Source organism: Symphalangus syndactylus, chromosome 8 (genome assembly GCF_028878055.3).
Source record: "Symphalangus syndactylus isolate Jambi chromosome 8, NHGRI_mSymSyn1-v2.1_pri, whole genome shotgun sequence".
NCBI lineage: Eukaryota > Metazoa > Chordata > Mammalia > Primates > Hylobatidae > Symphalangus > Symphalangus syndactylus.
The window spans coordinates 58,593,298-58,612,086 of NC_072430.2; the positions used below are offsets into that span (position 1 = coordinate 58,593,298).

The following is an 18,789-nucleotide window of genomic DNA, read 5'->3' on the forward strand; positions in this document are numbered from 1 at the left end:
ATACTCCAGCTTTCTCTTTGATCTAACGATCTCATGGAAAAGGGCATTAGGGCTGAAAATTTATAAGCCTCTCTTTGTACCTTATTCTGATCCTGCTTCGCTGCTTAGCCCCAAATCATAAAGTAGAGCACTATTTCAATTTGGGTATCAGCACCACACCTGCTTATTGTGGAGCGCTTAAGCCACTTGGTCAACTAGGAATATGTTCATTGTGACGTCTGTTTCGGGAATCTGCACCAGGTGACTCCAACCAGCTCCCCACAAATGCTAGCTGAAAAAGTTCAAAGCCAGCAGAAACCTTTCCAAGAAAAGCCTGGCATTTTTTTTTAAATCAAATTTCAAATAAGTATCTGCAATTACAGCAGTATTATAAAGGATTTTATTCCTTCGCCTCTCTCCTATAGGTTGTAGTTTTTAAAATAACAAAAATTAACTAATCCATTGCTTTGCACCCAGGCATTCAAATCACTTGGCACGGGATAAAAATGTCCAATTGTTATATTTTTCACAAACAATTTTACAAATAGCCTTTTATGAAAGTGCAAATTATATGCTCTATAAACAAGGAACAATCTATAGAGTTTGAGGTGCAAATAACACATCAGTAATTTCTAAAGAATGAGGCTAAAACACCCATGTGGCAGTAATAACAGAACTTCTAATCTATCCAACAAGACTCTAACATCCTTCCTACTCTGCATCCTGGAATTGCTTAGGCCCTTCAGGTGTCTGAAGAATAAGTCCAATACAGCAGAGCCCCATCTCAAGACACAGACTGAAGCTGAGGGGTTCTGGTGGGATATTTCTGATGAATTTTATTTCCCAAGTGCAGAAAACCTGGGCAATGTTTCTAGCTCCCATAGGAACCATAGAGGCTAAGATGTTAGCAACTTTTCAGGGCTGGACTGTCTGCTCCCTAAATTAAAGTTCAATAAAGAACCTTTCTGCCGAACTAGCTAGTACACTCTCCATTCAGGCTTTTTCTTTCCTTGCTCAGCTACATCCACCAGGAGCCAAGCCCTCCCGGATGAGTCTGACAGGCAGGACTGCTATGACCATTCTCACAGGTGTGGAAAAATAGAAATTCAGACTGTAGTTAACTAGGAAGATACTGGCTAAAGGGAGAGGAAGTATCACCTGCACCAGGAAAACTATCCAAAAAGTTGGATCAAAAGCAATGTTTTTCAGCTAAGATCTCAGTTCAAGCTGCTACCATGAATGCCAAAGAGAACTCCGTTACGGTTGCTCTTCGAGGCATGGTGATCCCTTCCTCTCCCACCGCACTCCATCCTCAAAAGACCTGAAGCCGAGATGTTCCCCTCTTAGTGATCAGTTCACATGTATAGTCACTTCCAAGTGAGCAAGCCGACCCCAGGAAGGCTGGTTGAGAACCGGCTTCAGGATCTTAACCATACCTCTTCCCCAGACCATGACAGCTACTCATTCACACACGCAACTAAGGGATGCCATGAAAGCGATTGTTTTAAGTAACAAGAAAAATGTGCTTCAGAATAATTTTGTGGCCTCACCTGCATGTGAAGCAGCTGGCAACTTCCTCTTCCTAAAGGAAGTGGAAGGAGTGGGAACAAAGAAATGAAATCTCTGACTGGGACTCCTCTGGTAGAGCTGCCCACCACACCACAGAGCCTCTGTTCCCCTTACTGGGCCATGGTGGCATGGTGCCACCCGCTGAACACACCAGTTCTCAATTGTTCATGACCGTTTTGCTGAACAACGAGATTCAGACTCCTGAGCAATCCTTGAAATGGCTTCGTGGTCCATATCGCTGGAGCTGTTCTTCACAGACTTTGGCGATTTAATGCAGCTCACATCTCAAAAAGGAGAGTGAATCACAGTTCCATACTATGCTTTGTATTTCTGTAATTGAGAGGAAAGATCTTTCAATACAGCACCTTAGCTGTTCTGTTCTCAGGCAGTGAGTTCCTTTATTAAAAGAGAGCTCTTTGCCCCCTTAGTCTTGGGGTTTTTTTTCCCCTCTGGAGCTACTGGGCAGATGCTGTTAGTACACAAAACTTGAAGAAGTTGGAGACTGTTATACCTGCCTTTCTCAATTATTTTTTGTGTTTGGGACTTCAAAATAAATCACAACTTGTATGGTCATATTTGAATCAGAATTCTTATTCCTGTTGGCAATTTTTCATGTCCCAAAGTTTAAAAGAGAAAATCAAAGGCATAAGTATTTTTTTTAAAACAGCACTCGTGCTCTCCTCCTACTTTCTTTTCTTTCCTCTGTCCTTAAGGAGAGGGTTAAGACTCTGAATTTCCTTTGGGTCACCTCCTTGATGAAGCCTCTGATATGAACTGTGCCTTCAGGCCACTTTCCCAGGATGGAATTCACCCTCCATTTCTCTCCTCCTCAATTACTTTTCATACAGAATCAAAAATTCCTTATGTTAGCTTTCCTTCTCTGGAATGACCACATAGTGTCCCAGGATTTTTTCCATTCTGTGAAAGAGAAACTTAGTTGAAAACAACAATATCAAAACATTTTATACCAGTGATGGGTGATTCCTGAAGTAATTGGCAATTGCTTATAAAAATCAGTTAAGTATTCAGCTTAATTTAGTGATCTCCCCCAAAATTGGAAACTGAAAGGGAGCAATTTAACCTCAAGCAACTTGCAACTGCAGGGCAGCTGTAATCCAATTATTTTGGAATAATCATCAAGAGAATACACCTAGACAAAAGCATATATAATTGGAGAAAAATCAGTCAATTTTTGCCTTATCTGAAAAATGAAAACAGAAATATGATTAATGATGGAGAAGATGAGTCCAATAATTTCTAATCCTTTCTAGATCAAACTAGCAACACACAAGTAAGTCAGTAATGAAATCAACGTGGTTGTTTGCCATCAGGACATGCGCTGGCAGAAGGTGAAGCTGTCCAGTCATTTATTGAGCAAGTCATACCTCTTTGATGAGTTATCTAATACATTCCAGTTACATGCTAGTCACTGTGTACTGCAGTGGCTCCTTAATATAGAAGGCATTATTTGGCACAGTGGTTAGGAATATGGACACTGGAGTTAGACTGCCCGGGTTCAAAGCTCTACTACTTAACTGTGGTGTGTGCCATATGAACTCTGCTCTCTGCCCTGGTGCTGGACTGCATGAATGGCATCAGTGGTCTTCAGGATGCTTGAAGGTCTGCCAAAGTATGCCACTGAAAGGGCCTGTCAGGAGTGCAGAAGGACGGCAGAGAAAGGGGTTAGGGTGTTTATTCCCTTGACTCCTTCTCTGCAAGATTGCTATAGACTGGGAGTGTACCTGCTCAGAAATCACTGCCCTGTGCAATGTGCAATTGGCTTCACACAGTTCTCTCTCCTTCTGGGTTCTGCTGACGGCTCCCTTCCCTCATCCATTCAGGCCTAGAGGTAGTAACAGCTTGCCTGCTCCTAGCTCTGTCAATGCCTCCTCTATACCCACATTTGTAGCCAACCTGCTTTGTAAATAAACCTCCCAATTTAACTACTTTATGTGTCATCTCTTTTCCGTTTGGATCTTGATGGTAAACAGTATGACTCTGGATAAATGACTTAGCCTCTCTATGCCTGCACGTGTAAAATAGAGATAATAATAGTAATTTACCTCTTAGACATGAGAATTAAATGAGTTATTCATATGTGTGAAATACTGAGAACAGTGCCAGGCATGTAATAAGCATAATTATTTTATTTTTATTTTTGTCACCATCACCACCACTGTCATCATTATGACTGGGCAGCACAAGTGAACAAAAATGACTAAGATGCAGCGACTGTCCTCTAGGAGCTAAGTCTTGTTTCTAGCATACTGAGTTGGTAGTGGTGGTGGTAGAGAGCGGTTTTTTAAAGTTAGGACCCAGAGAAATCTGACAAGCACTACAGAAAGCAGCTTACGGGTAATCCAGGAGTGGTTTAACAGCACTGGGAAGTTAAGATACACGGTCATTACCAGCAGTCCCGAAGGATTTTTACAGTCAGTTGCCTGCTCTGCTTTTTCTCAACATCCTTCTGATGAATCTTACCCTAGATTCACAGACATTTTAGAGCTAAAAGGATTCTAACTAGAAACAAAACCCCTCGTGCAGCACTTTATTTAGAAAAGAAAACTGATTTAACCAAAATGAGCTTTTAGGCTATTTAGATGTGGACCCGGCATAAGAAAAATAAGTGGGAAAAAAGAATATTGAGGGCTTTTAGTCTGGCTCAAGGGACTCTCCCCTAACCATCTGGAGAGATGTATTTCTAACCCAAGTTTCCAGGGTCTAAGAAAGAATATTATTGTATACTCTCCCTAGAGAAGGGAAATGGAGCTTGATAAAATAAAAAATAAATAAATAAAAGAAAAGGAAGAAGAAAGAGACGAAAGAAAACAAAGAGAAAATGGAAGTCCCCCATCCATTCTGCAGGCTGATTTATAGTACCCAGTAGATTCAGGGGAATATTAGTTGCTATGTGTCCAAAGCATTTGACCAGGATTTATATGCAACTCCAAGAGTGTTAGTAAATGGGGGGCAGGGGAACACCTCAAAAGAATAGGGAAACTTCTAGAAGATTATGTGTATCCGAGTCAATTTATGAAAGTCCCATTCCCTTGGAGGAATGAAGAGCTAAATCCATCCTTTTAAAAACTGAAATCTTTAAGGAAAAGAAACTAGGTTTCAGCCCTAAATATTTTATTTCATCTCTCTGAGCCTCTATTTCCTGTAAAATGAGAGGGTTGAACCAGATGGTCCCTGTGGTTCCTTCTAGGTCTTTATTTCTAGAATTCAGTGAATTTTAAATTGGATATTACAGATATCAAAGAGCCCTTTCTCAGCCTCAGATTATATTACAAAAAAAAAAAAAAAACAAAACAGATGAAGGCTACACCTCACTTGTGAAAGGATCAAAGTTGCTTTTTGGTTTCTTTCTTTCTTTTTAAATATCTCTGAGTGAATTTCTGACCCTTGAGTCTAAAAATTCATTTCAAACTCATCAAGTTGTCTCAAACTTCTCTTGAACAACTTTAGTTAAAAGAAATTGATTTATGAGTAGCATGTAAAAAGCCACTTTATTAATATGTCCTATTAGCAAACCCACTTGGAAGACCGAATTGAAGTTAAAATGATGAAAAGACATTTCAAGCAATGTTAGAAGACAAGCAATTGACTGAGAGACAATACTTGCATCACAGATAACAAAGTGCCAGTAGCTGGAACTCATGAAAAACTACAAATCAACAAGAGGACAATAATCCAACAGAAAAACGGGCAAAAGATTATGAACAGCTTACAGAAGAGAAATGGCCACAAAGGATGAAAGATGCTCAGCTTCACCAATAATTAAGGAAATGCAGATAAAAACAACAAATACCATTTCACTCCTACCACTTTGGCAAAAATTTTAAATGACTGACAATACCAAGGGAAACTACGTAGACACAGGGACTCTCACATATCACTGGTAGGAGTACAAATTAAAAAACCATTTTGGAGACAAGATCTAATGAAATTGAAGACATACATGCATACCCTAAGGCCTAGTAATTATACTTCTAAGTATATAACCCAATGAAACTGTAACATAATAGTTCAGGAGATAGCCTACAAGAACATGTTTATAAGGGCAAAAATTGGGTGCAATCAAAATGTTTATGAAGTGATAAAAAAATATAAATACATTTATTTTAATCTTACAATGGTACGTGATACAGCAGTTAAAATGAATGAGCTTTTGAGCCACACATACTGACACTAATTTGTTTAAAAAGTCTAGTTATATGTATTTATAATATTTCATTTACCTGGAGTCATAAAATATGCAAAAAGCCCTACTGTATTATTTATGGACACATAGACATGTAATCAATGTATGAAGTCATGGATGGAAATATATATAGGGTTGATAGGTCCCACATCAGGACAGTAAAAACATCCACTGTGGGAAACAAAAAATAATTTGAATAAGAAGTGTTCACAGGTTACAGAGGATTTTTGCGATGTTTTGTTTGTTAAAAAACAAAACAAAACAAAAAAACAAAGAAACATTTTGGGGTAGAGTAGGGAAAGTACAAGATGAGCCTGGAACTTCAGTGGTACCAGGGAGTAAGTACTAAAAAAAAATTAAAGGCCAGGTGCGGTGGCTCACGCCTGTAATCCCAGCACTTTGGGAGGCCGAGGTGGAGCGATCACTTGAGGTCAGGAGTTCAAGACCAGCCTGGTCAACATGGTGAAACCCTGTCTCTACTAAAAATACAAAAATTAGCCAGGTGTGGAGGCGTGCACCTGTAATCCCAGCTACTCAGGAGGCTGAGGCAGGACAATTGCTTGAATCCGGGAGGCGGAGGAGGTTGCAGTGAGCCGAGATCGTGCCACTGCACTCTAACCTAGGTGACAGAGACAGACTCTGTCTCAAAAAAAAAAGAGAGAGCATCTAGAAAGAACACAGGCGTCATCATGAAGAAGCCCAATATGGAACACCTTAAATAACAAAATAGTGATAGCAATGGGTTATAGCTTATAGAAGAAAGCAAATTCCATTAGCCCATAAAGCTATAAATAAATAGTTGGCTAAATGAATACATCAGAGAGAAGGCATGATGGAAATAGAAAAATCACCTTTTGGCAAACACCAAAGTACAAGTTGTTGCAGGCAAGAATCCATATTAAAATTAGTACATAAAATTATAATAAAAAACAGTATACTTGCATAGTCTCAAAGTATTTCTGAATGAGAAATTATTAATACTTACTAACTACAAAGAGGAAAAGAGTAACTTTACATTGGAGAAACCTTAGCCAAGTGATCAAAGTGAACATCACTTTGTAATGGAACATGTTGACATTGAGTACTTCCTGATATGATATACTGGAAAAGGCACAAAATCACTTCTGTGGTATCCTTGCTAAAAATGCATAACTTGAATTTAAACATGAGAAAATACTAGACAAATCCAAATTGAGAGACATTCCACAAAATCACAGGCCAGTCCTTTTCCAAAATGTCCCGTCATAAAAAATAAAAGAAGACTTGAGGAACTGTCCCAGGTGCAAGGTAGGATCTTGGCCCAGAAAAAAAGACATTAGTGGGACAATTAGTGACACATGAGTAAGGTCTGCCAGTTAGTTAAAAGAATTGTATCAACATTAACGTCCTCGTTTTGATCATTGTGCTGTGGTTACATAAGGTGTTAATATTTGAGAAAGCTGGGTGAAGGACATATGCCAACTGTGTATTATTTTTGCAGCTTTTCAAAATTTAAAATTATGTCAAGATGAAGTGTTTTATAAATAGCTGAAGCAAACATGACCAAATGGTTAAGCGTTTGATGATAATGAAGTATTTGTTATCTCATCTATACTTCTCTGTATGTTGAAAAGATTTCACAGTGAGATGAAAAAAAAATGAAGAATGTATAAATTTAAAAACTGAGAATAAGGAATTAGATAGTCTAAAGAGATATTGTTATCATACAGTAGTTCTTAAACAGTGAACTGCAGTGAGGGCCCAGTCTTCGTATCTGATGGGCAGGAGCCTTGAAGGAAGACTAGAAATACAAACACTGGCATATTGAACAGTACTGGTCATCTGATTCCTAAGCAAAATGCTTGATGTTGATTTCCTGTTCCCCTGCCTGGCTTTCTCTTGTAGTTCATGTTAATTTCACTCTGATTGCTATTACTCTAATAGTTCTCCTGATTTGCTTTTCACCCAGTTCTTCGACAGCCTAGAGTCCTGGGGTCCAGTTTATTTTGCAATTTAGAAGTAATTGTCAATTTACAGGAAAAGTTATCTGAACGGAAATAGGGATATCAAGTGTACAGACCAGCTTTGAGGAGAAGATGGTAAGTTCAGCTGAAATATTAAGGTTGAACATCTTCATCATGACCTTCATGTAGAGGTACCCTGCCAGCTATTGGTAAGGAAGGCCTCAAAATTGGGACTACAGTTGGGATATGACCTGGGTATTTGGTGATTATCCACAAAAGATGTGAGACTTGATGAGATCATCAAGATTTGGGGACAGAACCTTGAAGAACACCTGAATTGGAGGAGCAAGAAAAAGAGAAACTTGACTGGGAAGGTGGGAATAAAAACAGAATTATGTTTTATTACTAATCATGTTAAAAGTTGTAGGAAACTCAAGAAAAATGAGAGCTGAGTAAACATCAGTAGATTTAGTTATCAGAAAGTGACCTTTAATGCATCAGATTCAGCTACCCCATTCAGGGTAGTATGGGGAGGGGGGATGTGACTGCAAGAAACTAAGGGCAAAGTGAGTGAGAAGGGAATAGAAGGAGCAGATATCTGGTGGTGTGGAGGAGAGAGATGGGATGAGTGGTAGCCTTAAAGAAACAGCTGCACTAAGGGAAGGATTTTAGAAAAAGAAACATGGGCACACGCGTAGGAGAGAAGGAGCCGACTGAGAAGAAAAAATATACCCTAAAAAGATGGACCAGCAGCCGGGTGCCAGGGCTCACACCTGTAATCCCAGCACTTTGTGAGGCCTAGGCAGGCAGACTGTTTGAGCTCAGGAGTTCAAGACAATCCTGTGCAACATGGTGAAACCCCCCTTCTTTACAAAAAATACAAAAATTAGCCAGGTGTGGTGATGTTCACTGTAGTCCCAGCTACTTGGGAGGCTGAGGTGGGAGGATGGTTTAAACTCAGGAGGCAGAGGTTATACTGAGCTGAGATCATGCCAAGGCACTCCAGCCAGGGCAAAAAAGTCAGACCCTGTCTCAAAAACAAAGGAGCAATGGAGCAACTTCAGGGAGGAGATTTAAAAAAAGAAGCAGGGCATAGGTGGAAATATACACCAGAATGAAGAAGTGAGCCTAACGTCTTCAGTGCAGGTGTGAAAGGCTAAAAGTGAAGATTTTGGAAGCAGAGAACCTTGGACCAGAGCCTCCAAGAAGTCAGAATCAAATTCAGGTGCTGAATAAGGAGTACTAAGGGAAAGGTTGAAGAAGAGTAGGGAGGTTTGGAGGGGAATTGTGGTTTTTAAACAGCGTAAATATAAATCCACTGCTATCCTATTTTCTCAGTTGATTATTGAGTAGCCCTGAAGTGGAAAAGAATCTTTTCAGATAGCATTCGATAAGGTGATTTTGCATTCGTTTTGTAACATTATTCCAATAACCCTGTGACATAACTGGAATGGATATTATTAGACCAGTTTTATAATGAAGAAATCAAGGCTCCATAATTAGATGCCTACCAAGATCATCCATCAATAAAGTCAAGATTTAAACTCTGCTATTTTCACTATTCTTTGTTAACTCTACACACCTTGGGGAAAAGCGCCACTTTATCTGCAGCCAAAGCAATTCTTTTAAAAAGCACTCAAGAAAAGCTGCCAATGTGTGCACTGTCAACAGAATCTTGCCTAATAATCTTATTAGTTGAACGAGATTCTTCATTAAATGTGTTATATTGCTAGATAGGAGTTGGTAGCAGATGGTTGATACTGAAAGCAGCTCATCACAGCTAAAACCATTGGCAAGAGACTTTAGAAAGTACGATGATAGATGACATGGCGTTCAATTTGGAGAAGGTGGTTGACTGTAATAGGATGACCCACAGGTCAAGCTCAGGGTCAATCTTACTTAATATCTATTATGATTCTTGCAGCATGCATAATAAAATGCTAGTGGAATCTGAAGATAATCATAACTGTTAGGTGATTAAAATACTAACAAGTCGGGGAAAGAAAGTAAAAGGAAATTGACATGGTTTAAAGTTAAGAGAAGAGGGTAGGGAATTGCATAAGGTTTAAAGTAGGAAGAGATTTTTCACTAAAAGGAAATGCAAACATACTGTAGTGGGAAAGAATCCCTACATTCTCTGAGTTGGACCAAGAAGAACCTACAAGATGATCAGGAGGGAGGTAATAAGTGATAACGCAGACAGTACAATAAACTGTCAGCCAAAATATTTGACTCAGTCTCAGTCTCAGAGGTAAAATTGCAAATGGCATGCTATCATTTGCTTAACAAAAAGAGCCAGAAGGTGAGGAGAGAATGAATTTGTGTGAGTGCACACATCTAAAATATACACATACACTCACACAGAATATCTCTGAAAGGATACAGAAGAAAATAATAACCTTGGTTACCTCCTGTGAAATCAGCTGGTGGCCCCAAGCTAAATCCTGCCTACATTGTTATATTTGGCCACATATTACTGAAACTTTGAGATATCTTTAGGCAAAGTATAAGCTCTGCAGGTTAGCATAATACTCATCATTCTCCAATTCACCTTATATCCAGCTGATTTGACACGTTTATGTTATCTGCCTGGCTCTTGGAGGGAAATTAGTTGGCAGCATCCCATATGCACATGCATGGACACAGCCAAATATAGAACAGATTAACATAGAAAAGGGGCCTATACAGATATATATGGATATATTTTGAAAGGTTAGTCACAACGATCTCAGAGTGGTTAGATTATAGGTGATTTTTCTTCTGTTTATCAGCATTTCTAAATGTTCTACTCTAAACAGATACTATATTTATAAGATGAATTATAAAAGACAGTTTATCTTAAATTTATATTTAAATTAACAACCATTATCAGCCTCCAGCCAATGATGTGGTGGGACAATTACCATGATGAATTTTGCTTTCTGTTACGATTTTGCAGTAATGTCTGTGTCTATGTCTTTGTATCTGTCTTTATTACAACCCAGGGCAGGTGAATGTATACTATGAGTCCATCACATACTTAACAGAAAAAGCAAATCAGCCAGCATGTGTCCCCTTTTCAATAAAGAAAAAAGATATTTAAAAGGAATGTTTTTAATATTAACAGCTAATATTTTAATGAGTAGCTTTTACATTGTAATCTAAATAATAATAGCCCACTCTCCTAATCATCCAGATTCCCTTCAGAGACATTCAAAGTTACCAGTTTCGTGTGTATTATTTCAAAGGTTATCCATATATATAAGTAATTATGAATATATAATCTTTAGGAAAATTTTGCCCAGAGCAAGTTCATTGTTTTTATCTGGGTATTATTAAGATGAATCAGAAATGTTTTTTATTTGTAATGATGTGAACAGACAATTGCTTTCAATTTATTGTGGAACATCATGGTGCTTGCTATGACAGGAATGCATAAGTTTCATTCTAACGGTGGCCTCAGGGATATTTCCTCACACTTCTTGCTGCAACTGCAGGAAGCAATGAGATGAGCCGCCTAACCAAATATTTCAACCAGGCAAACAGACCACCTTAGTGATTTTAATGGTGTTCTTCTAATCTGATAATTATTATCCCATTCCTTCCCTGTTGCTGACAAGAAGCCTATAGAGAGTAGCTAGTTTTAAAAGTGAAATGGGCTTGACTGTGAAAATATGCAGCCTTATGATTTTAGTGACAATTTATCTTAGTCAGCACTAAGTGAATTCAAATCCAATCCATCATATTTCTACCTCCAAATCTCCTAAACAATCCTGAAAAGACACGATTGTGTCTGCTTCTCCTAAGTGATTTATCATTTTAAAAAGATAAAGTGGTTTCCTGCATAATTAAAAATCAAGAGTTCCCCACTGTGAATGTCTAGATTCTAAGCCAGGTGCCTTTGCTGAGGGGGTTGGCAGGGGGCTGAGATGCGTGTGTGGACCATGGCCCAGGCGAGATCAACATCCCTTCTTTAATGGCCCATGCAAATACCACACTCAAGGGAGTAGAGGAGAGACTTTCCACCTTATCATCAGGATGTTACCACATGACTGGTGACCTCTGTAACCTGGTCCTGACCCAGAGAGAAGGAACTGGTTAGGAAGCAGGCGCAAGCTCTCTTCTCTCTCCTTCCTCCTCACTCCTGCTGTCTCCCTGGTGTGACTGAGGCGTGCTGAAAGGTGAGGCTGTCACACAGATCTCTCCAACAGCCTGCCAGAATGCAGAAATGTGACGGGAAAGGTCATGACTCCCAAACAGAATGCTCCCTCGTGATTTCCAGCTGTCACTATTTAGGGTAGTAAGGCTTTCTTCTACTTATTCCAAAGCCTGGGGATTGAGACTTTCTCAGGCTCCTCTTCTGGCAAACCCTTCCTCCACTACTCCATATCAGGACCTCCTGCTGTCAGCTACTTAGAATGTGAGGCCACACTGTGCTCGGAACCCACTCTGGGAAGCCAGGCAGCAGGGGTCAGTCCAATTGCTGAGGATTCTCAGAAGCCTCATTAATTCATGTTGCTTTTATCCCTGGGCTGGCAGGCTCACTCCTCATCCACCCACAAGTGGCCCCGATGACACTGCCCCTACCTTTAGCAACAAGTCCTTGGCCTTCCTGAAGCCATATGACCCCATCATCTCAACACCTCTTTAAAAAGATGCTCTTTCCCTCCACCACTGTTCTCACTCTGAAAGCTTTGTCCTCTATCTTTGGCAAATTCAAAAACAGACCTCAGGAAGAGATTAAAGTTCCAGTCATCTTCACCCACACACCCACTCCCGTTCCTACTCTACTCTGTATCCTCAAGGCTCAAAGCCCCCCGAGCTGACAAGGAACACGACCATTGCAGACATGGTTGAGTGGTAGGACTTGGGAGAACTTGGGCAATGTATATATCCAGACAACTTTAATGAAAAGTTATATCTTTTCAATGGCCAGGTGACAGCTGTCTCATTTTCTCTGTTAAGAGAAAGACCAAAAAAGGGTGCATTTCTATTTGGTGTAAAAATCTCTGCAGAGTAGATTAATCTTCTTAGAGACTTCTACTTTTAACCAATTCAGGGAATAAATGCCATCCAAACTGTAAAGTGGTGAGCCAGCTTTGTCCAAGTGAACCTGAATGCTTTTCTCTCACTGAATGTGGAAGAGCCACATGAGGATTCATAACCCTATCCAGTTGCTTCACATACAACTGGTGTTGCTATCCAAAGACCTTTACTCTTAGATTTGGGAAGGCATCTAACTGAAAGCAGACTAACACAGTAAGGGAGAGAGCGAGCGTTGCCTGCACCCGAGGGTTGCAAGGCTGGATAAACAGAAAGCCTGGCACTCAGCTTTTGCCTTGGGCTATTGGCTAAAACAACATTGTCCAGTCAAGGAACGTTTTCATAAGAAAAACAGGAGAAACATAATGGTTTCAAGACTAACACATAGGGAGAATGTGAAATCAGGATGAAACAGCCCGTCTAATGAGAGTGCCAACATTTCTAAAGGACTTCAGGGTCAGTCGAAGTGAAGGTTCATAGGGTAGACACAGCTCTGTATGCAGTCAGGTCCCCAACAATCATCTCAGTGGTTCCTCCAAAAAAGAAGGTCTGACTTGTGCTCTCTGGGCGTTTTTCTGGCCTTTCACTGCCTGCCCGCCCTCACGGAGGAGACACCTCTACTCCCCCTTCCCATTCCCACCACACGCACCCGGCTCCTGGATGCACAAGCCCTTCCCAGCAGCCCAGACCCCTCGAGCCTCACCTGTCCACTGTCATCTTACTCAGTGGCGTGTGGCTTTAGGCAGCACACCCTCTCCAAAGGTACCTCTCACCTGAGTGATGGGTACTGCAGAAGGCTAGCACACTTCTGAACCCACATTCTTTATAATTTCACCCAAACCTAATATATAAAAATAAAACCATACTGAGTATAACAATTGGGGCCATAATAACTTTAGATATGAAATTTCCATCATTAGGAAATATAATGGGAAAATCAGTAGTATGTGGGGGAAGGCATTATAGGGTGACTTAAATGGACATCTATCTGGAAGCAAAACAGTGTATAGGTGTCAAAATGTGTGTGTCATTATCAGATACAAATAGTTTCTTTTATTCAGAGGCCTTATTTTTAGTGACAACTTCATTTTTTTCAGAAAATAATCTGTTCATCACTAAAACTACTTCTGGCTGGTCAGAAACACCACCATCTCAGAGAGGGACTTGAGAGTGACATTAATGCACCAGAGAGAGGCCAGCAAAAAGTGAGGATGACTTTTATTCTAATGGCTTTCTAGGGAATAAACACCCATAGCAACACTTCTGCTCTTTCATTATAATTTTTCTGCCATAGTATATTTAGCTGGGAAACTTCTGAAGCCATTTTTACCTGATAAATACTAGATCAAACTTTTCACTGGCTTTTTTCTATCATATGAAGTATGTCATTTAAGACATAAGGCAGCAATATTTAGAGCTACTTTTGAGGATTTCATTACAAAATGTTACTCTTCCTTCCCTCCTCACATTATGAGCTGAGCAGCTTTCAATACTTGAGTCACATGTACCTAAATGAGATAAATGTTGAGTTTAAAGCAATTAAGGAGGAGGAGGAGGGATTAATTACTTTTCTTTTGTAATTGGAGGGGATCTGTTAATTATTTTTATTTGAAAAGTCAAATCATGCAATTGAAAGCAAAATAAATAAGCATTTCAGTCTCATTTCTCTCAAATAGCCACTGGATGCCTTGAAAGCAAAAAACAACATGAACATCATATTTAATAATTTTCTAAATAACCAGCAACAAATATGTTCCAAACCTGCAAATAAAACATGAATGCACTTTGTCAGCTAAACACTGAAACCTGAGATGAGTGGCCAGAAAGGTAGAAAGTTACTTAATGGTACAATATAGTACAATATAAGCCTGAGAAAACACCAAAGAGCCTAAGAAGCTCTGGTTTTTCTGCTTCACCAGAAAAAATTAAGAGCTGCTATGACCCAACCAAATACCTGCCCCTAAAATTAAGAAGGGTTGACAGGCCCTTCTAGGCCATCCTCCTGCCTGAAGACAGAGTGGACATCATTCCAGAGAGACACAAGTTACCTGTCTGTTAAGTGGTTGCAGGAGAGGCCTCAGCTTTCTCCTGAAAGCCATCATAATGCCACAGTCACCACTGCCATCACCTCTTTACTTTCATCTAGCCTGACTCCCTTTTGCTGTGCACAAATACCTCTTCCCTCTTGGTGTATCCTTAGTGAAAACAAAGAACAGTTGGCCATCATCTTCTTACACTAATAATCCATCATCTAATTAAGACTGTTTTATGCACCAATAGCAGATTTTTCTCAATGAATTATCTCCAGCCCTCTAGCATCTCCTCTCTGACGTAATTTTTTTTTTCTTTTTTAGGTTTTAGTCATTTTATGGCTCTCCTTTAAACGGCCTTCATGTTTCCCTTCAGGATGTGAAGACCGGGCCTGGATACTGTATTCCAACTGTGTTCTGATAGTGCTGACTAGAATAAGGTTATGCCTAACAGATCTGGCAGAGACACAGACAGGAACCAAGACTAGAGATGGAAAGTTCCAACAGGCTTCCAGTCTTTGGTTCTAGTTGGTTCCCAAGGTCCCAAGCCACTCCTGTCTCCTAATAATAAGTTCCCCGATTTTGCTTAAGTTGTCACCACTGTTTTTTTGATACTTGCAGACTTCTCACAAATACATCTGTGTTTAACAACTGCTCCCAGACATGGCTGTTATAAGACTGACAAGGCTCAGGTCCAGAGCCAGGCAGAAAGAAGGCCTTAAAAGCAAAATGCCAAAGCATTGGCCATTTGACTATGTTCAAAGACCATGTGCTAGAAGTTCCCTCTTCCACCATTGACCCATCACCACTTAAGCTTCAAGACTCCTGTAGATTTTTATACTCCTAGCTAGCTCTACCTGGATGATTGGTCCATTATTGTCTTAGATAATAACACTCTACACCCCCAACAGCACAGCTCTAGCCACTCCCCAGTCTTTGCTAAAATCATGATCATCTGCTCCAAAGCCATTATTTTACAGGTATAGAAATGGAGGCTGAGAAAAATATAAAGTGACAACATCAAATGTATAACCCTAAAACAAGCTATTCACTGGACGCCTGCCAATCAATCCACAACTTACCCTGGGGTCACTGAATTCTTCAGCAATACCTACATTATGAAGCAATTTGCTATGCCAATATTTGCCAGTGTGACCTTCCCCAAAGTGTTTTGTGGTTCTCTATTTCCCCATTTGCTTCTCAGAGTATTTTGTTTCTCTGAACACCAGCATCCTTGGACAGCTAGCGCAATGGCCATGGTTTTGACCTTAGTTCACCTAAAAAAAAAAAAAAAGAGAGAGAGAGCTACTCGTACAGGAGGAATATCTTCCAGGAAACCTACCTCAAAAAGATTGTCCACTAGAAACATGAGGCAGGTTTTCATTTCCCCTTTATCAAAAATCGTAAAATTGACTCTTCTTCTTATTTGGAATTTATGAATCCTAATAAAACTCCTGCTTTCCTAGTTGAAAACCTAAGTCAGAATTTTAAAATATCGTATTTCCATACTATATAAAGATTATATGCATGGTTATGTCCCTTTCTTACTGTCTTTTTTTTTCTCAAGTACACATCTCAGCATTCCCCTGTTGAATTCTTCTGTTTTTATCTTTAATTACTTCCCCAGGTTACTGTTTACTATCCAGCCCTCATCTCTGCTATTCTGACTACCCTTGCCTTTTCCAAATTCCCATTTTAGGGTCCCTTAAGAACTTAATCAGGTTTTTTTTAAATTTAGTACCCCATCAATCATGAACCCTTCTCCTAAGCATTCACCTTATATTTTAATATTTGGTCATATCAGAGGAAAGCTAACTTGACTTTCTTGGGAAATTTTGTTGTACATATTTTGTATCCTGTTCTATTTCTAGCCTCCCCTCTGTAGGCCTACCCACTTTTGCTGGAACATTACACCTAATCCATTATCCAGAAAATGGAAATATAATACTAAGTGGTTTACTGCAGCCCCCACTTTTTTCAAAATGACATAAAAAATTATGACACTTAAAAGCCAATGATCCCTGCGGTCATTTATCCTCAAGTAAGAATAAGTTTATTCTTGTCGAGCAAAATCTGTATCAGATATAGTTCACACATTGTAAGATATGTACCCTTGATGGATAACATCAGGGCAGCCTGCAAGCACCCAGCATCCATTCTGCACCCTGATGGTGCAGAGCCCATTATCAGAAGGCAGGTAGTCTCTTACCATTCAGATGGAAGGGCCAGCCTTTCAGAAATTCACTGAAGCCTCAATGTCAAATGTGGTTTCACAGAGAGATAATGATTCCTTTCAAACAATGGGAAAATAACTGAGGAAAGTCATTATGTCACTGTTAAAAAATGTTCTCAATGATCCTGCCCTAGCTGTTACCTAATCTGAGTTTTATTTCTAAAGGCTCCTGAGTGAGAAGACTTAAGCACTGCACATACCCAGCTCATGAAGTAATTGCTTTCTATGTAAATCAAATATCGGTAGCAGAATGTGAACAATGCTGGGGTGAAGGGGTGAGGTTACTGGGGGATGATGTAGCAGCTAAAGAAGTTTTAAAACTACACCTACTTTGACAGAGCTCTTAGTCTCTAACACCAACTGGAGAAAAGGCAAGGATCTGGCAGATGAGGGCTGTTTACAGAACACCAGCTGCTGGCCTGAGGTGATTTCTCCAGAGCCATCTGCTTTTAAAGAGGCCCTCACCTGGGCTTACTGGGGGAGCCACAGGCTATGAGAGATACCCATCCATGCTGACAGCCACATCTCCAGACAGCCTCCTTTGGGAGTAACCAGTTGTCCAGGTATTAGATTCAGTCTCTCAGCCTGGGGCAACTGTGCAACTAACCTTTTCTGATGACCTTGTTTCAAGCCTTCTGCTCCCACTCAGCTCCTGTGAGTTAGCAGCTCTCCTAAATTCCTGATAAAAGAAGTACTGCAGACATATTTCCTGCCACTAGAAATCGGTCTTTGACATCCTCCCAATAAAATATTATGCAGCCATTTGAAATGATGACGCGATTAGATTTATTGGTCAAAAAAAGTTCACACTAGATCGTTAAATTTAAAATGCAGATTATAAGACAGTAATTTGACAGTATTTTTTAAATCAATGTTTAAGTGAATGTATTTATAAAAAGGCACTAAAAGGTCTGGAAGAGCTTACATCAAAATATTAACAGAGGCCATCTCTGGAGATTACAGGTTATTTTTTCTTTATGTTTACCTTTATTTTCTAATTATTTAATGTATGTGTACTCTATATATAATTTTTAAACTAGTAAGTTAAGAGAAAGAAATTCAGCCTCTAAATAAGTGGACCAAATTTTCACTCCTCCCTTTTTTATGCTACGTGTTTTTGAGACAGCAGTTATAGAACAGGGGCACTATAGTTTCCCAACTCTAAGGGAAACCTCCATTGGCCACAAGAGTCCCTTGAGTGCTCTGTGCCCTGCAAGAGAATAGAAGAGCCTTATAGAGTAAACTACAGCCTTGGTGAACCACCGATTAAACACAGCAGAACCACAGGAGGCTTGCAGGGGGAAATCTAAGTAACACGGCTTTAAAGATTTCTTTAAAGGTGGTAAAAGTCTTTTTAAATAAAATATATTGATTTTAAAACTATTACTATGACCTTTTCTTGATGATCAAAAGCAGATTGAATTTTATTCTTAATCATTGTGCATTTTTTTTGTATTTTTACCACCTCTATCTAATATAAAACATCTGTAGCCTTTGGACTGGACTCCAATTCTCCCCACTCCTCTATGTGTATCTGGTTCACCCCCTAAACTGTGATACTGCCCTTCACTATATTCCTGCAGTTAATCAACCAAAATTTTGTAAGGATCTTCTCTCTCTGTGCTTCCTATCACCTGTACTACTTGTTTGATTTCAATAATATACAGTTTTATGTGGTTACTTAAAATTTAATGTGTTATAATTTCACCTCCTAAGATTTAAGCTCATTACCAAGAGATGCTGCGAGTTGTTCCCAAATAGATTATTTATTTCCTCCAGATAAATAGAACTCCTGATTTTACTTGGGGC

General features: G+C 39.6%; 1 protein-coding gene across 7 annotated transcripts in view; it reads right to left on the bottom strand.

The window, feature by feature from the left end:
* The window catches only part of DACT1 (dishevelled binding antagonist of beta catenin 1), a 143,890-nt gene that overhangs the window by 100,123 nt on the left and 24,978 nt on the right, over positions 1-18,789 (bottom strand). Inside the window, exons 5-6 of one of the 7 annotated variants that reach the window (XM_063644570.1) lie at positions 15,830-16,024; positions 1,911-2,466 (exon numbers count right to left, since the gene is read on the bottom strand). The exons of 4 other annotated variants lie outside the window; for them this stretch is intronic. In XM_063644570.1, the coding sequence (XP_063500640.1) occupies positions 16,016-16,024 (9 nt within the window). In that variant the 3' untranslated portion in view covers positions 1,911-2,466; positions 15,830-16,015. Of the gene's footprint in view, positions 1-1,529; positions 1,879-1,910; positions 2,467-15,829; positions 16,025-18,789 lie in introns of those variants that run through there. 2 more of the 7 variants (XM_063644569.1, XM_063644568.1) reach the window with 2 other exon arrangements.